An 18561-nucleotide genomic window follows, 5' to 3' on the forward strand; every position below is an offset into this window, starting at 1 on the left:
ATGGCACGTTTCTCGCTCGTCGCGCGCCCGTCCGCCGTTGGCCCTGCTTCTCTTTACTTACGATAGCAACGCGTAATCGAATGTATTTATTTCGTAACAAAGAGCCGTGCACATGTATTATCGTTTCCCCTTTCTCCACGCAAGGATTCTTACGCGGTCGTTTGGTGTGAGTAAACATTGTTTGTAACACAATGCATTCGTATTCGACATAAGTAGTCTTTTTATACTCTTGCATACTCTTGATTAATAAAATTTTGTAAGCAAGACGCCTTCGCCTCGTTCCTCCCCGAGACAGATAGTTATAAAGGATTAAAATACCTTCAACGATTTTAAATTGACTGCAATGTACTACATTCGTAATAGCTTTTATTATGAAAATAGATTAACGCAAAATACATAACGTAATTCAAAAATTTAGGTACATACTAAGAAAAAATTATTAATATGGTAATACATACGAACAACATTAACCAATTAACTTTGCAGAAACAGAAATAATTATAGCTTTGTTTTTACACGATGATGGATGAAAAACTTACATATATTAAATTCCTGTATGAAACGAATACTGTTATTATATAGATTAATAATTTGATAAGTTACGCAACTTGATATATGTATGAAAGTGTCTGACAACGTAAGTATAATGCCCATTTTTACAATTTGTACAAGTCACAAATTTAACTGCAAAGTGATCGTTTTTTTCCCACATAGTTTCTTAAAAAATGATTATACGAGTGTTCGACGTAATATTTGATATATTAAATGGTAGCAATGAGACTTCTCATTCCGGCACCGTTGGCTTTGCAAAGAGCATTAAAGATGTGCTTGTGATTAGTTTCCTGCTCCATCCTCCTGGCTATCTCGTGCGCTCTTTTTGTGATTATAGAAGGTACGCCTGCTAGTCGAGCGGCATTGAATCCGTAAGACTTTGGACATGCCCCTTCGCTGAGCTTGTACAAAAACGTCACGGTCTCTTGTGACACTTCCTCCTCCTCCTCCGTTTCCACCATGCATGCCTGAAAATTAAAAATGCATCGTAAAGTAGTTCAGAAACTTCTTAAGAATACATACATGATTAATATATATGTGTAACGAACTAATAGCATAACTATAATACTTTCTACGAAAGATTTAAATATGTCGAAGCATCTCACCATATGAGCTAACGTGACTTCTTTATTGGTTTTGTAATCCTCAACTAAAGAATGGTAATGCGTTGAGAACAATGTGCGACACTTTAGCTTGGTCAATGCATCAACAACCGCAGCCGCGATTGCTGTACCGTCATAGGTTGATGTGCCGCGTCCTGTGGTAAGGAAATACTTTTTTATCAATTCCGTCCCACGACGGAATAAAGGAAAAAATAAGCGGCAGTTTGATATGATTAAAAGACGCAGTAACACGATATAGTAATATAATCTTGCGAGAAAGTCATTGTGACGGTAATAGGTGCGCTTGTTTCGAACATATTAATATGCGCGTGTAGTTTTCTGCTTGTTCTTACCCAACTCGTCGAGAAGAACCAGCGAATAGGGCGTAGCATGTTGCAGTATCGCAGCAGTTTCACTTAGTTCGACCAAGAACGTACTCTGACCGGCCAGAATATCGTCGTTCGCGCCCAGTCGCGTGAAAATACGGTCCACCAGCGTTATGCAGCACGAGCTGGCTGGAACGTAGCTGCCCTAGTTATGCAAGGAAATTAAATTCATGTTTTCATGTTTTATCGACGTAATAACCAATTGGTTGCACTCGCGTGTATGTTCCTTGCGAGACTTACTATTTGCGCCATGATCGTGATCAGACCCACTTGGCGCATGAGGGTCGATTTGCCTCCCATATTCGGTCCCGTCAGAATCATGAAAGAGGCGGCATCGTCGGTTGCCAATGAAGTATCATTCGGTATAAAATTGTCAGACGTGATGCAGGGATGCTTTCCGTCTTTTATCCTGATGAATACCTACAAGAATGGCGCTCATTGTCGTTATTCCGGTAAAGGAGTAATCATTAATCTATGATATTTGTTACCCTAACGATACTCACCTCACCATCCGATCCGTCGTGTATCTCCGGGATACACATATCACCGTTTCGCGCGTAATCCGCGAGAGAGATGAGCACATCCATGGTGGCTAATTTGTGAATGGCTGCATGCCACATATCATACTTTTCGCTGAACTGCGCAAATATTCGCCGGTTAAGATCCTTCAACACCTTATCCTTGTGCTCTTCTGCATTCATTTGTCTCGCCAAAAGCTCCTGCAATGATAAAGATCAACTTTTTTAATTTTTATATCTACAGAACACTGACAGGTTTTTCTAAAATTAAAAAATGTGAATTATTATTCTTACCTTTGCCTCGGCGGTATAATAACGTTTGAAGCCTTTTCTTTGCGACTGTAATTCGTACCCGGGGCCAACTTTCTTAACTTGCGACTCGGGAACTTCGATTTGATAACGTTTTCTATCTGTTCCGTGGAATGTTATTTTTACACCGAAGTGCTGCTTTTGTTTTTCCAAATATCTGTCTAAATCTTTCTTATTCTCCGCGAGCTCAATTAAAACTGAATCATATTCAGCATCTACTCCCTTTTTCGGAACAATGTAGCCTTGCTTCTTAGCTTCTTCGTGATCAAATGCGGTCTGAAATTATTATAATGCCGCAGATAAGTCAAGTAAAAAAGAAAAGAAACAATCAAAGGAATTGAAAATGAAAGCGCTACCTTAAAATAGTCTAATGTCTCCCTTAATTGAGGGAATTCACCGTCCGGTTCGTACCGAGTATAACGAGTTATCAAGCTACTTTTGAAATCTGTAAAACGCAGATTATTAAGCATAAAAATTTATAATACGTGTGAAAAATAAAAATAAGAACATACCATCAAACAGTTCGATGAATTTCAGCACTTCTTCGAATTTAGCGAGTGTCGTGGTGAAATCTACAATCACCCTTTTTGAATATGTGGGGCTCTCAAACATTATGGCTCTACCATCAGGATGATTTTTCATTCTAGCAGCATTTCCCTGAGCGTGTATTCTGTTAAAATGAAAAAAATATATGTTTACATTAATATTTTAGATTTGCTGAAGCGGAATTTATCATCGCCAGTAATTTTCCAACTTACTTGCTCAAAAGTCTTTCAAGATCTGGTAGAGTTGACAAAATTGCGCGAGCCGACTGCATCACGTCCATTCGATCCACTAATTCCTGTACAGCTTCCTGGCGCTCTATAATAACGTTTTTGCGGCAAGATGGCCTGCAGATCCATTCGCGCAGCAATCTAAAAATACATATTTTTTAGAATATTAGCTTATTTAGCTTATAGAATATACATAAAAAATAGCACATTCGAGATTTACCTTTTACCGAACGCAGTACAGCAACGGTCTAATATACCAATGAGTGAACCATCTCCGAAGAGCCTTAGATTTTTTATTGTAACAGCATCTATTACCATGGTGTTTGCGTAATTGAGACCTGCGCGGCTGCTCGCGGCCGAAAAGTCCGGCGGAGTGTAAGTATTGAAACAGCCTTGCGCTAATAATTGCTGTTCGAGTAGGAACTCCTTCAGCAAATACACACATCCTCCTAGTGCGTGTATTGCCAATTCTTTATTGTCTGCCGGCGTTAAACCCAAACTGTCTCCTGATGCACAACAAAAAACAATTCATATTACACACGCATTATCATAAATATGTAAAAACAAAGAAAAAGATTTTTTTAAATTATGATTAATTACCTTCGTTTAAGTAGGGTTTCAGACCCTCAGGCCATGCAAAGCTCGAGTCGTTTTCCTTTTTGAAATAACTGCCTTCGTGAAGTTTCTTTAAAAAGACAAACAAGGAATATTTAATACATACTAATAATTTATCTACACAATTTTAAATTTTAATATACTAAGCATTATCTGTGTTACTGACTTTCAGTACAGTTGTAGCAGACCAGAATTGTGACTCGCGTTGTAGCGGTTCTTTTAGCGCCGCTGGTAGAGTGTTGTTTATAAGCTGCAGAGTTTTTTGCGATAAGGTACCACGTTCATATATTACCTAAGAGACAAAGCAGAAGTCAGCATTTATACATGTTTATCAGTAAATGTGTGTAATATTTAAATCATGATCTCGTACGTGAACCGGTGGATGATGAGCCAGCAGAGTCAATAGTCTCGAATTGCAGCGATCATCGACAAACTGGCCGAGGTAAAATTCACCTATCGTCGTATCTATAAAGCATACTCCGAAGGAGCTGATCGTTGAACCGAGATCGCACTTTTCAACCAGGGATAACAGATAATTGGAGTTTGGTGTAGACGCTTCCACGTCTAACGGAGTATACACTCTTGTACCCCTAGTACTGACTTGACAAATTTCGCGCTTCACGACTTTATCGAATTTTGTCGGTCTAGCAACTGCAAACAAAAAGATACAGATGCTCAATGTTTCGAACGTATTCATTTACATGAAACAAAATATATATTTCTGTGCAATTTGATACTTTTGCTGCAACGCGCCGCCATCATTTCTGGATTCTCAGTTTGCTCAATTCGTGCGACTTTGTATCCTCTCTCTATTAGACTCGCCGAATAACGACCATATCCAATTTCAGGGAATCCGGAATGCGCAAATTCACCCTATAATAAAATACTTAATGTTACATAATGAATTCAGGAGCATTTGTGACAATTTTCCTAAGTATGTACGTAGACTTACTCGCATGTACGTAAGACTAAGCTCATTGACACCGATAACTGCATCCATGTGATATAACTCGTAGAATTTGCCGATTTTGTAGAAAAATACACAGTCAAAGTGCTTACTTTTTAATTCCCACCATTGCCTCATCGCCTAAACAAATTTTAGAATTAATAACTGTAACGATGTTAATAGGTAACAAAGCATTTTACGACAGGAGCTTCTCTTACAGGAGTTTGATTATTTAAGAAATCAGTGGGGACGTGGAGCGTTTTGGGATCATAATCTGGATCCTTCGGTGTTTTTCTGTTTATATCCCTTATCTTTTCTGGTTGCAGGAACTCGAATTTCAAATGAGGCCAAGTAGGCGTAGCTGGAAGTCCATTGCTTACAGGTTGATTTTGAATTTGCGCAGGTTGTTTCGAATCTTTCTTGTTCTAGAAAGGCATTGTGAAATTCATTGATTTTTTTTGTATGGCAATATTCAGTCGAAAAGCGCTTATGTTGTATGAACGCTGGTAGCAATAAGTGACGATTATCCTTAGTAGCAAGAGTTAATTATTTAAAAATAAGAATAAAGAAATATAGACATTAATCTTGTAATTAATTATGTACTTACAGTCTTTGTATTACGAGAACGATTTGCTTGTGCTGGCTTGGATTTAAAATTGGTCTTCCTCTTTTTCTGAAAAAGAAAACAAAAGTTATATTAAATAAATCCTTCTTTATGTGATAGTATTAACATTTATCATAACTTGAAAAGTATTGTTTCTACCTTTGGCGTTTCCTCCTCCGTCCCTGTCGAAGGTTCATTCTCACTATCTCCTTCGGAAACTGATTCAGATTCCTCAGACTCGGCATCTGTAATATGCAATATTGAATACACAATACTGCCCTTCCTAATAACTGTCTTATCAACTTACAATTATGATAACTCAGAGATACTATTGCTTATGCGATCAACAAACCTGGCTTGAATTCATCTCCAGAATCTTCACCAGACTCAACATCGGGAATAATAAGACGCCGTTTCTTAGGCCTTATAGGTTCGTCTTCTTCTTCTTCAGTGTCCTCTTTATGCGTTCTCTTCTTATCATCGGTATTTTTATTTTCTTTTCCATTTCTGACAAATCCTATGTATAAATATAATGCAACATGTAGATATAATAATTACTAAGAATGTAGCATTAATAAATTGAAATTACAGAGTAAAGTAAAAAATATAGTACAATAGAGTAGAATTTAAATTACTAACTGAATAAACCATACGATTTTTATTAGTATATGTAATATATAAATATTTAAGTCGAGAACAATGATTATACTGCCACATGTGAGCGAATGTTGATTATATAAAATATCATTTCATATAGCATCACAGTAGTGAAAAGCAGTGTCACGTATAAGACCATGATATATTTTATCCTTATACGTGTCGTTTGACATATCGATAGCGTATTTTCACTCAAAAAGCAGTTTTTACAAGTCGAACCTTTGTTCTTTTGTTCCCTCTTAGGAGTCTGCGACTTCGCTCGCACTTCCTTCGCCGCCTCCGGCTTCTTGACAGTTTTCGGAGACGTGAAATAATTAAGTATCGTATTTACTTTCGGCATATTTCGCTACGATTTAACAAAACCAATTGTTAAAAGATATTATTTGTAGAAATTACGGCGGAAAGAATCTCTGCGAGAATGGCCATGCGGCGATGTGTCGGTGCAGCGATACAACGAGCAACGAGGATCGAAAGCCCGGCAAAATCGGGTGGATCGGGTGTCTCTCGCGGTTTTCCGAAACGCATCGTGATTCGATCGCCGACAGCGCCGACAACCGTTTAACTCTAATATCCCCGACTTTCGCAAAATGTACGGGGAATTTAGGACGACTTCGGTCAAATTCCAATTAACTTAATCAACGATTAAATATTATTTCATTAATATGGAATTTTTAATTTTTATTGTTTAATATACGCGAAAAAAGCATTAAAGTTAAGAATAATGATTTTTACACGATTCGAAAAAAGAATCTGAAAATAGCCACTCTTCTCTCTGCTCTTGTTTCGTGCCGCGATATTTCCCAAAATTTCCCGAGGGGGCGCCAGCGCACAGCAAATTTTTCAATCTGCAGAAATTTGATGGAAGCTCCACTCCGGTCGAAAAAAACATTTGTTTTGAAAGCACTGTATTCAAAGGTTAAATGGAACAACACGGTGGATCGCTGCCAAAAAGCTAATGAAAATAGAAAAAGTACAATTTAAATGTAGTCCAACGAAGGTGCGACTGCAACATTCGTGACCGGTTTATCGGACGAGCCTGTCAAACGAGCGTCAAACTGGTCAAACTCGTCGCTTTGACAGCTGACAGCTGACAGCTGATAGCTGATCACTGACCGCTGACGTGATCCTCGAATTCAGCGACGATGCAGCGGTACGACATCCTGATCCAGGAGATCGAGGGCATCGACGACTACCTGGGCCCGACATTCCGGTAAGCGAAATCAACGTATCGGGGATGGAAGTCCGAAATTAAAGTACGCGCCCGCCCCCGATCAGAATCCACCCCCTTCACGCAGATGCGACGAGCTCGCGGGCCGCGGCATGCGCATATGCGCTCGAGGGGGTGGCTTTGAAGAGGGGTGGAATTATAGACGCGCCCATTCTGCGTATAACTCGTTCAGCTCGTCCTCCCGAGCGAATTTTCAATTTTGCGGTCGCGCGACTCGGTCTCGAGAATGTCAATTAATCTGGCACAGAATCTTCTGTCGTCCATGGTGCCGAAACACGAGTACCTACTTTATGAGATAGAATCGACTGACACTAATAGCATAGGCCTCGTTTTCAGGTATTGTCAGGGTGCAAATGGTGAACCCGGGAACAGTCGCCTGGGCTGATTTTTACACCACGGTACCGAAAAAATTAAGTTTGCGTCACAGTAATTTTAATGTGCTTCTTTCGTTTGTAAAATATTTTTTATTTTCTCTTTATTGTTGTCAAAAAGTGTTGAATAAATCTATATACATATTGTCCTCAAATATTAATAAATTATAGAACAATTGAAAATATGTAATTTGTAATTACTAATAATGATTTTTAATTGGAGTGTAAAAATTGCCTCAGGCATTGATTTTATACAAAGAAAAAAATCAGGCGTCCGTTTCCAGATAGAAAAATCTGTATTATTAGAAGACGATGGAAACTGTCCTCATGTTTGGTTTATATTGCAGAGCGATTTACGATGGCCACGAGCATCAGAAATTTATGGAGAAGCTCGATGACCGTATTAAGGCTCATGACAAGGACATCGAGAGGATGTGCAATCATCACTATCAGGGATTCATCGATTCTATTCGGGAGCTCTTACAAGTTCGCTCGCAGGCGCAACAGCTGAATGTTAGTTTTGCTGCTAAAATAATTAGCAACAGGAATATTTGACTCTTTGATGCAGCAACCTGCATTTTTTAATATGTAAGGTATTCTTTAATTCTGATTCAACCTTGTCATTACGCAGGCAGAGATATTGGAGCTTGACAAATGCATCACCGCCACGTCCACCAAGGTGATCGAGAAGGGCGAGGAACTCGTAAAAGCTCGCAAAGTCGAGAGCAACATGGCTGCTGCTGTAGACAGCCTGACTATGTGCCTTCCTGTCTTAGCTGCGTATGCAAAGTTGCAGAAACAATTAAAGGATAAACGTTACTATCCAGCCTTGAAAACGCTGGAGCAGTTGGAGCATCATGATCTGCCGAAAGTTACGAATTATAGATTTTCCTCTCAAATTACGCAACAAATTCCGCAGTAAGTTGGAAGAATCTTTTTTCAAGTATTTTGCTCTTATGTGCGATATTACAAAAAACATTGTGGAATCGTTTTTCTCGTTCCAGATTGCGCGAGAATATTAAGGATGCATCTATGTCTGATTTGAGAGATTTTCTAGAAAATATAAGAAAGCATTCGCCAAAGATCGGGGAAGTTGCAATGAGGCATGTAAGTAATTTTCTTTTATTTTTACTTATTGTTAGCTGGATAGACCTATTATCTGTGTATAATTTATCAACTTGGCAACTTTTTATTAGACCGCCGAACAGTTAGCGACTGAGGCAGACATTATAGGAAGGAAGAAAAAGAGATCTCACCCGAATCAATCAAACGAAATCGAGGAGGAACTGAGCGCTCAAGACTTAATGGATTTCAGTCCCGTGTATCGATGTATGCATATCTATACTGTGCTCCGGGAAGGAGACACTTTCAAAACGTACTATAGGCAACAAAGAAAGCAGCAAGCTAGACTAGTTTTGCAGCCACCCATCAACATGGTAAATTCGCTCACCGAGTACTGCTTTATCTGTATGTGTTCCCGTAACGAGATATCTTTTTATTTTTAGCACGAGAGTATAGTTGGATATCAGACTTATCTACACGGTATCATTGGTTTCTTTGTGGTAGAAGATCACATATTGAATACAGGAAACGGACTAGCTACTCGCGCATACTTGGACGAGCTTTGGACCATGGCATTGTCCACCATAGTGAATGCTTTACGCACGCATTCGGTAAATTATTATATACGGTGCTATATTTTACATAATTATAATTAATATAAGAGAATTTATATTTTTTTAGGCATATTGCACAGACGCTACACTTATACTAAAAATAAAAAATCTTATTATGTTATTCAATACTACTTTAAGGGTAAGTAACAAAGTGCATTCATCCTTTATTATTCATACGTATATATACATGTGTAATTCAATTCTTTCTTTATTATCTATTAACAGGATTACGGCTACTCCGTAGAACAACTATGGGATTTGTTACAAGAAATTAGAGTTCATTACAACGAAGTGCTAATGCAACATTGGGTGCAAGTATTCAGGGATATTTTGGACGAAGATAATTTCTTGCCAATTCAAGTAATTATCATTCATACTTATGAAACACTTGACTTTTGCTAAATCGTTTATTTACTCGGTTACCACGTTCCAGGTTACAACGCAAGCAGAATACGACCAAGTTTTGAATCTATTTCCTTATCACGACGAGGAATTGCAAAAAGCTGAATTTCCGAAGAAATTTCCATTTTCTGATATGGTACCGAAGGTTTATCAGCAAGTAAAAGAATTTATCTACGCTTGCTTAAAATTTTCAGAGGACTTGAACTTCACGCAAACGGAGATTGACGAAATGATATGCAAATCAACGAATCTGTTACTAACCAGAACTTTCAGCGGATGCTTGTCATCCTTGTTTCGCAAGCCATCCTTAGCACTTTTGCAAGTAGTACAAATTATAATAAATACGGGATATCTCGAGAAATCGACAAAATATTTAGAAGAATTTGTGACTAATATTACTGGGTAAATATCTAACAATCAGTATATCCTTTTTTTTGTGAGCTATTAAATTATGTCCAAATTTTTCTAGCACACCGCATCAAGGACAATTAAGTTGCATGGACGTAGAATCTGCTATGTTTCGAGTCGCGCGAGATGATGCTGAGAAGCAGATTTGCGATAAACTGAAGAATAAGCTGGATGAATTTTTAGAATTGGAGAATTACGACTGGAACTTGGCGGAACCTCAAGGACATGCTTCGGGATTCATTACGGATCTTATTGCGTTTTTGCAGAGTACTTTGACATGCTTCACTAATTTACCGGTAAGTATTGCAAATTAATGCGATTATACATATATATATGTCTTAAAATATAAAAATATAATAATTGATAATTAATATTTCAGGATGAAGTAGCTCAAGTGGCATGCAAATCCGCATGTTCTCACATCGCTAAGGCCATATTAGGCATATTAATTAGTGAAGATGTGAAACAGATATCCATGGGTGCATTGCAACAAGTTAATTTAGATACGATACAATGCGAACGTAAATTTTTATATTTTTTTATTTAACACTAATATATATTCTTAAAAATATAAAAATTCAAATCAAATTATTATAAATTTCCAGAATTTGCTGCTTCTGAGCCAGTCGTTGGTTTGCCAGAAGGAATCTTATTGCAGTACTTCTCGCAATTACGACAGTTACTAGATTTATTTATGAGTTGGGACTGGCCTACTTATTTTCACGACTACGGTCATGACTCTAATAAATATGATTTAGTAACCCCGAATATGGCTGTGCTTTTGCTGGAAAAGTATGTATTATACATGCTATTTGCATCTTTGTTTTGCGTTAATGTGCATCGTTTTATTGACATACATCTTTTTAGGTTGAAAGAGTCTGATAAGAAAACGGTGTTCTCTGTGTTAAAGAAAAGCGAAAGAGATAAGAAGAAATTACTTGAAACTGTATTAAAACAATTACGTCAACTAGCACAGACTACTCAACAGCAGTAGGAGTGGAATCAATAATGTAACATATATATATATATATATATATATTCCGAGAATATGTAAATATATATTAATTTTTATGTAGAAGCAATGGGTGCGTTCAGCCGATACTCCGCTAGCCTAGCGCACGTAAGCAGCGAGCGCTTTGCTACCATTTGCTACGGAAAAATTTGGCTGGACAGAAGCGCTAGTAGTTAGCGGTTGTTCGTTGCAAATCAAAACCGCTACCAAACGAGCGACTGCTCACGATTGCTAGGCTAGCGGAGTATCGGCTGAACGCAGCCATTGCAAGAACGTGATTCTTGATAATGAATATTTATTATAAAAGTGTTTGCTATTCACACATCCCCTAAGGGCCGATATCACAGTCTCCGATTAACGTGATCCTCCGATTAAACTCACTCTGCATCTCTTTCTAACTGTCCCCCTAGTTTTCCCCTAGCTAGGGGACGAAAAGACAGTTAGAAAGAGATGCAGAGTGAGTTTAATCGGAGGATCACGTTAATCGGAGACTGTGATATCGGCCCCAAGTCCCTTAACATGTTTTTTTATTATTATTCGTCGATTTCAAATTGTGTTTTCAATGTATATAAATATTTATATAAATACACAGGGATTAATGTAGTGAGAAATAATTAAAGTACGACGTAATATTTGTGTTCCCATATACTTATTATTTTAATTTCCTTCTATATTGGCATTGTTATATTACATGTAAACGAGTCACATATCGTACAATTACTGTACAGCAGATTAAGTATGATGTATAAAGTTCCAATTGCTACACCTCATATACAGTGTAATAATTCTTGGAATCATACAAAAAGTTTGACGCAATTTATTCGGTAATCACGAGAAATTTACGACATTGGGGATTAACAATGCCAAAATTTTTCGTGCCGAAATATAAAGTAAATATATAAATTGATATAGAAATATATAGTTATATATGGAGAATATTTTTTAAAATAGAGATTAAATACAAATCAACAATAATTCCAGTAAAGTAGTACCAAGAGCACAATGCCTGGCTACGACAAATCCATGTAATGGTAGAAGTAAAACCAATTATATTAATAATACGCATAATTGTGTGTTGCATGTGGCACAATTTAGTCGGTGTGTGATGCAAATTGTAATCAATTAAGACTATTCATCGATGTTGTCGGGATCCACATCATCAGGTAGCATGGAATATTTGTTGGAAGCTACAAAATTCTTTAGAAAAAAAAAAAGAATATTTTAATGCTACATCTTTATTCATCAATCATAGTTTCACATGAATTAATTTTACTCACCGGAGCTTGTTCGTCTTTAGCCTTCGGCATTCTACTGATTTCATCTTTTTCTTTGTCTTTGCGATCCCTGCAAACAATAAGTAAGGGAGCTGTGTTATAAGTCTAACAATTTAGTCGGCGCGCAGTTTACTAAGGTTGGGGAAAAAATATGTGTAATACACAAAAAAATATTAGACTACTAAGATCCAAGCTCGGACCGTAAATGGCGTTTTATTCTAATTTAATTGTATATTATAAGGATCATATCTATTATTAATGATAAATAAAATATGAGTAAGCGCAAATCTCGCGTGTCGCTAAAAAAAAATGTATTTTTTTCTGTTAATACCTTTCCGCCGCACGAATATCCTTCTCGACGGGTTTCTGAGGTCCTTTGGATGTCGGCGGCCCAGAACGAGGGGCTGGTGATGCTTTGGATCCACTTTGCTCCTCTACTTTAAAATTAAAAATATATATGTTACATTTATCAACGTCTGTATGCAAAATAAAGAAATTTTGTAAGAGTGTTTAAAGGCGAAAGAAGCTTACCAGAACGAGTAGGAGTTGGTTGAGATCGTGGCGCGGATCTCTCAAGCCGAGCGCCTCTATCTTCTTCCGATCGCCAAGCTGGTCGACCCCTCTCCTTCTCCTTCTCCTTCTCCTTCTCTTTCTCTTTCTCTTTCTCTTTCTCTTTCTCTTTCTCTTTCTCATTCTCATTCTCATTCTCATTATCATTCTCATTATCATTCTCATTATCATTATCATTCTCCTTCTCCTTCTCCTTGTCTTTGTCGTCGCGTCCTTCCTACAAGCGGAAATTATTTAAGTCACGACTTTTTATAGATCTAGACGTACTCCTCGTGCTCAGTTTGAAATACTTACGCCATTACGTCGACCCCAAGTACCATCTCTACGTTCTTTAGTGTCCCTGGAGAGAAAACACGTCAGAATTTTTAATAGAAACAAACATTATTACGCAAATTTTATGAAAATACAACGAAGTATCCTTGACATGAAATGACACAATTTTTTCGATAAAATTCAGAAAAATAAATAAAATAATTTACGTTAATAATTTAACAGTTTTGAGTATATTATACATACGTTTCTTCTCGGGATCGTGATTCCGCGTACGACTTGGCGAGACGCTCTTCTATCTCTCGTTCACGGGCAGCGGTATCTACAGGCTTTGCAGCACCGAAAATATTGGCTGCTGGCACGGGCGCTGGCACTCGTTGAGTTGATTCCGAATCTGCCGTTGATTTCGATTCCGTCGTACTGTCAGCTGTTGAATCTTCCGCAGCTGCGATGGACTCGACGGGTTTCGTGCGAGGTTGTAGTTGCAGTTTCGGTCTTTGTCGTGACTCCGCCGCTGAATAATCATAAAAATATCGGTAATTACAGTAGAGATGCGATATTCTTCATGTATCTTACAGTATTGAACAATCGTACACTTACGTTTCGGATCACGATCTTGCCGACGATCACGGTCCCAATCGGAATCGCCATAATTGCGACGTGGCCCGAAACTGCTGCTCCTGTCCCCGTCTCTGTCTCTGCTTCTCCCTCTATCGCCAAAACGATTCCAGTCCCTGTCCCTGTCTCTGTCCCTGCTATCATCTCTGAAGCCAGCCCTCTCTTTAAAAGTGGATCCTTTATCGTTGCTGTCTCTCTCGCGCCATGCCCCGTCTCTGTCCCTGCTATCATCTCTGAAGCCAGCCCTCTCTTTAAAAGTGGATCCTTTATCGTTGCTGTCTCTCTCGCGCCATGCACCTGGCTTGTTATCGTAATCTTGTCCTGTTCAATAAAAAATAATGTTTATTGTAAATTATTTCTTCGAGAATTTAACTCCATCGAAGCTTTTATTTCTCTCCGCAATTGTGAAATTTAGATTAAAATGTGCATACTTTCTCTGTTGTCAAATCGGTCCCTGTTATCGTATCGACTGCGATAGGAATCTCCTTCCGACAAATCCTCGCGCGGTCCACTTCTCCAGTCGCCGGACGTGCGTTCCGGATCATCGTAATTGTCCCTACGGTTGTCTCTACCCATCCTACCACCTCGACGATCATCGTTACTGCTATTCGAGACTTCAATTCTCACGCGTCTCGTCTTAATGGTCTATATGGAAAGAGATATGACATTATTTTCAGCAGTTCCCATTTTTATCGCCGATAAATGTTAAGTACCATTTGCTTACCGTATTTGTCATAGAAAGAGCATCAATTAGACTCTGGCGATCCTCAAATTCGACATAACCGTAGCCTTTAATTTTATTTGCATCTTTTGGCAAACGCATGTTTGAAATCTGTGAAAACGCATAATTTGCAATTGATTTGTGAAAGATAAAAGAAGATAAGAAATTTTCATGTTTGATTATCAAAATGTACAATCAAGATTTCCAGTAAGATTTCATATCAATTAAGTGTACTTGGGGAGTGATAGATAGCTTAATTGCAGAATGGTTGCCTGTCGAGTAAAAGTTCCAGGTTCAATCCCTGCTACCCCCATATATTAAAGTAGAAAAATATTATTCTACTTTATTACACATTACTAGTTAAAGTCGATAACCTTCAAAACATGAACAAAGCCAAAGTTACACAAAGTCAAAAATGTTTATTGGGACTAATTAGTTCCGACTAAGCCCAATTAGATAATTTTAACTGAATATTTGACTCATTTCTATCGGCAAGGAATGATCATAAATCAACGGTTACCCCCTTCTTCTTATTCTTACATAGAATAAAAGTATTTGTTTGAAATATTTCTATGCAGGAATCGCCATTTATAGATATTAAAATGATAAGAAGATACACAATTGTGACTATATACAAGTGAAATAAAATTGAAGACTGTAATATTATTTGTTGTGATATGTCTTCAATCCTTTAAAATATGATCCATATTGTGAGCCATTAAGCACAGATAACAAAGATACTTGCAAAAGTAACGAACCTTCATATCTGCGAAAAAATCTGCCAGATCTGCATCCTCTACATCGTATGGCAGATTGCTTATGTAGGCTACATAAGGAGGATTTGTAGGGATGCTATCGTCATCCATCCCTGGTCCTCGTGCAGCCCTTGGAGCAGTCGGCAATATAACCGGATCTTTGTTGCTCCTTGATGAAAATCCTTCTGTAAAATTAATAATCAATATGAAGTATTAATACAATAAGAAAGCAAATATAATTTTTACATTGTTTCAGAATATAAACTTATTTAAAAATAATAAAATAATTAAGGACTCTCAATAATAATAAGAAACATAAAAGAAATTGGCAATAAGAGAGTCGACGCAGAAATTAGTGCGTAATGTCAAAAGACAGAATTTTGTAATATGCAAATACATCTGTCTTTTGACATTACACACTAATTACCGCGTCGACTCTCTTACTGCCAATTTCTTTTATGTTTCTTCTTATTTAAAAAATTGTAGCATTATACTATTTCCTTTATTACAATTGTAATGTAGTAAAATAATTTATGTATGTGTGTGTGTGTGTGTGTGTGTGTATCCTGCATATACATATACAAATAATGCTCACAATAATTATATACATTACAATTATATAATTCTGGTGCATGAGTACAGATGCACTTAATAATTAGCACAAAAATCTGGCTGTAACATTTTCTTATAGAATCGATTAGAAGTTACGATCGATCGTTGATTTAAACCTGGGACAAAGACGATTCCTCCGACTTACCATGATCGTCCTCTACATCGTCAGCCCAATTGGATGATTTCTTGGGGATATTCGGGGCCTGCCCATTTCCGTCAGCGAGGAATGCGTATAAATCCACGGTCTTTACCTTCTTCTTGGTCTTGTTCTTCTTGCCTGCAAAAATACACACGGGCGTATTGTTAGAGGAACGTATTGTCGCGCCCACAGTGTCGAAGCGCGCCTAAGCAGCTCGTGCAAATATCGAAAGCATGGTGACCACGTCGCGCGGAGTTTGGTTAGGTGCGAACGCGCGGGGCGAGGGCGAGAACGGCGGCGCGGACGACGCTCCGGGGTCACCTAGGCCTTCGAAAAAATCCTTCTCCACCGGGACTCGCCGTCACGTCGACCGAGAGCGTACCTGAGGACATGGTAACGGTTGAGAAGTCCACGGAATTACGTGCCAGGCCGTGTCTACGTGCGCCACACGACCACCCTCGCAGAATCCGTATAAGAATGAACATTGAACCATGTTCAGCGCGAGATGTACGCGCGATACGTCTGTGAATGCACGGAAACATGTTGCGCCATCTTTCTCCTATTTGATATTTATTATGGCCCTCGCACACTGGACGCAATATGAGCGATAGCCAATGAGAGCTCTGCTTTTCCAGTGACGTCCGGAAAAAGCAGAGCTCTCATTGGCTACCGCTCATCGCTCATTACTCATCGCGAAAGAATTTGCTTCTAAAAAAGGCCCTGGAAGACGAATTCGCTCATTGGATATTTGGATCTATTCTAAAAATTACTAAAGAAAAGTATTTCAGTCATTTTAGCAAATTAATTGCATTATCTAAAATTCAATAAAATATCACAATAATTTTTATATTATATCATATACCCACAGTCCCATTATCGCATTATTAACACTTATTACTGATAAAATTAATTAAGATAATATATACAGTGTTAAACTAAGATTTTTTAAATGAAGTGTATTATATAAATCTTTGTTACATATGTATAATATTCATTAATTTATGTTAATCTGTTGCATAATTTCATAAATATGATACGAAATTAACGAGAATCAGAGAAATGTAGAAGACACGTTGAAAAATCAAGATGGAAAAAGATGATAAATCTAATAAGACAATTCTATTTGCTTCTGTCTGAAATATCTGTTATGATAATTATAGTCTTCATTATCTATTGTCCACAACAATGTCATATACACTGTTAATATGATGCCCAATAGTACTCGATCCGCACTGTAAAAAAAAATTATATTCGTCAAAATTATTTTAGTTTTCTTATTTTATTTGTTCTCAAAACTCGTTCTATATGATTTAGAATTTCGATAAATTCTGAATCATATAAATCGATAAATTGTCTTTCAATTTATAGATATCGTACAAAATATATTTTACAAAGGCATTCAAAATTATTTAGCATGAATTTTAAATTGATGTTACTAAGTTTATATATATAATTTTTTTAAACTGTTGTAGATGTTAAGAATTCAACTCAATTTTATAAAATCTTACCTCATGATAGGATAAATCCATAAAATAGCAAGAAACCCAGTAAAACTAGGGTGTCTCATGTGTCTCATATATCTGCGCAGTTCCCTAGATTTTGTATCCAATGGACCATTTCTTTCAGACACTTTATACCATATCTGCTTGAGTCCACAGAGCTCAGCAATATCCATCATAATGCATCCACTATAAATAATAGTCCAAGCAAATACATGGAGGCTGGAAAATAACATCCAGACTGTCTCGTTGGAAGTCTCAAACTTCCACATTGTTGCAGCTGGAGTCTGCTGCCATTTATTGATCAAGAAGTGAAGACTCGCTGAGCTGCAGGCATTGTAAATACTCCTACTAAGATGTTCGATACGCAGTCGAGAGAAAGTTTGCTTAACGAGGTCATTGGCCATGATAGAATGTTGAAAGACAAAGATTGTAATGAGTAACATATCTACTAAAAGAGACCATAAAGTAGATTCAGCTGCATTCTCATCTGAAAACAATAAAATAATATATTAGAGAAATAATTATACTATTGTTCAAAGTTTGACGTTATTTAACAAGGACATACCTGACACCATGTGTAAACTTTCATTATCGCCGTAAGTTGATAAGAAATAAGTTAGTCTGCACAAGATGTAGCAAGTATATACGAAACTGGAAGCGCCCACGATTACGCTCAATACATTCGAGATCATTTTTGAGAGATAAATGACATAAACGAGTTAAGTTGCACACAGATTACGTTATGAGAAATGTATTTTTGTACTTCGTTGTAATACTTCGTTACGAAAAAGTGTATATTTCATAAACGTGACATTTGTTTATAAATAAATAAATTGCTACCCTAATTTAAGGATTATATACACTATACACTAGCGTAAAAATAGCATTACACAACATCGACGCTAATACTAAGCCGAATCCACAATAATTCAATATTATTTTTCGTACCGGATCGCGTGCGAATAAATCACTAGAAATACCGCGTGCTGTGTGGTGAAATCTAGTAATTTACTAAATCGCAAGGAAAAGGTTTTAGCGATT

The 18561-nt window shown here is 37.4% G+C and overlaps 4 protein-coding genes across 6 annotated transcripts; 1 reads left to right on the forward strand and 3 right to left on the reverse strand.

The window, feature by feature from the left end:
* Positions 1-349: 349 nt before the first annotated feature.
* Msh6 (DNA mismatch repair protein Msh6) lies at positions 350-6469 on the reverse strand. Its single transcript, XM_071706844.1, has 20 exons — positions 6182-6469; positions 5658-5822; positions 5465-5550; positions 5309-5374; positions 4920-5126; positions 4708-4842; positions 4493-4628; positions 4126-4406; positions 3922-4047; positions 3741-3825; positions 3361-3646; positions 3126-3281; positions 2880-3037; positions 2724-2812; positions 2353-2643; positions 2044-2259; positions 1781-1960; positions 1508-1685; positions 1158-1309; positions 350-1019 (listed from the first exon to the last, which is right to left on the reverse strand). The coding sequence occupies exons 1-20, from the start codon at positions 6300-6302 to the stop codon at positions 762-764; spliced, it is 3372 nt and encodes a 1123-aa protein (XP_071562945.1). The 5' UTR covers positions 6303-6469; the 3' UTR covers positions 350-761.
* A 332-nt stretch (positions 6470-6801) lies between these two features.
* Sec15 (exocyst complex component Sec15) lies at positions 6802-11118 on the forward strand. Of its 2 annotated transcripts, none has more exons than XM_071706846.1 (13): positions 6802-7172; positions 7909-8074; positions 8193-8479; positions 8566-8668; positions 8758-8997; positions 9067-9234; positions 9305-9376; positions 9463-9597; positions 9671-10041; positions 10109-10343; positions 10427-10568; positions 10653-10839; positions 10915-11118. In XM_071706846.1, the coding sequence occupies exons 1-13, from the start codon at positions 7105-7107 to the stop codon at positions 11039-11041; spliced, it is 2301 nt and encodes a 766-aa protein (XP_071562947.1). In that variant the 5' UTR covers positions 6802-7104; the 3' UTR covers positions 11042-11118. The 2 variants fall into 2 exon arrangements, with proteins under 2 accessions (XP_071562947.1, XP_071562946.1); XM_071706845.1 differs by lacking the exon at positions 6802-7172 and adding an exon at positions 7319-7526.
* Positions 11119-11691: 573 nt separating this feature from the next.
* Eif4b (uncharacterized) lies at positions 11692-16559 on the reverse strand. 2 transcript variants are annotated; one of them, XM_071706850.1, is made up of 12 exons: positions 16401-16559; positions 16025-16156; positions 15271-15452; positions 14516-14623; positions 14223-14436; positions 13774-14112; positions 13420-13687; positions 13198-13243; positions 12865-13120; positions 12665-12767; positions 12337-12403; positions 11692-12256 (listed from the first exon to the last, which is right to left on the reverse strand). In XM_071706850.1, exons 1-12 carry the CDS (start codon positions 16501-16503, stop codon positions 12188-12190), a joined length of 1887 nt encoding a protein of 628 aa, XP_071562951.1. In that variant the 5' UTR covers positions 16504-16559; the 3' UTR covers positions 11692-12187. The 2 variants fall into 2 exon arrangements, with proteins under 2 accessions (XP_071562951.1, XP_071562950.1); XM_071706849.1 differs by having other exon boundaries at positions 12665-12770.
* A 395-nt stretch (positions 16560-16954) lies between these two features.
* LOC139772874 (nurim homolog) lies at positions 16955-18457 on the reverse strand. Its single transcript, XM_071706853.1, has 3 exons — positions 18086-18457; positions 17527-18007; positions 16955-17250 (listed from the first exon to the last, which is right to left on the reverse strand). The coding sequence occupies exons 1-3, from the start codon at positions 18210-18212 to the stop codon at positions 17124-17126; spliced, it is 735 nt and encodes a 244-aa protein (XP_071562954.1). The 5' UTR covers positions 18213-18457; the 3' UTR covers positions 16955-17123.
* Between the last annotated feature and the right edge of the window lie 104 nt (positions 18458-18561).

The sequence above is a fragment of the Temnothorax nylanderi genome, unplaced genomic scaffold (genome assembly GCF_030848795.1).
Source record: "Temnothorax nylanderi isolate EJ_2023f unplaced genomic scaffold, tnyl_v1.0 TNYL_tig0054_pilon, whole genome shotgun sequence".
Classification (NCBI taxonomy): domain Eukaryota; kingdom Metazoa; phylum Arthropoda; class Insecta; order Hymenoptera; family Formicidae; genus Temnothorax; species Temnothorax nylanderi.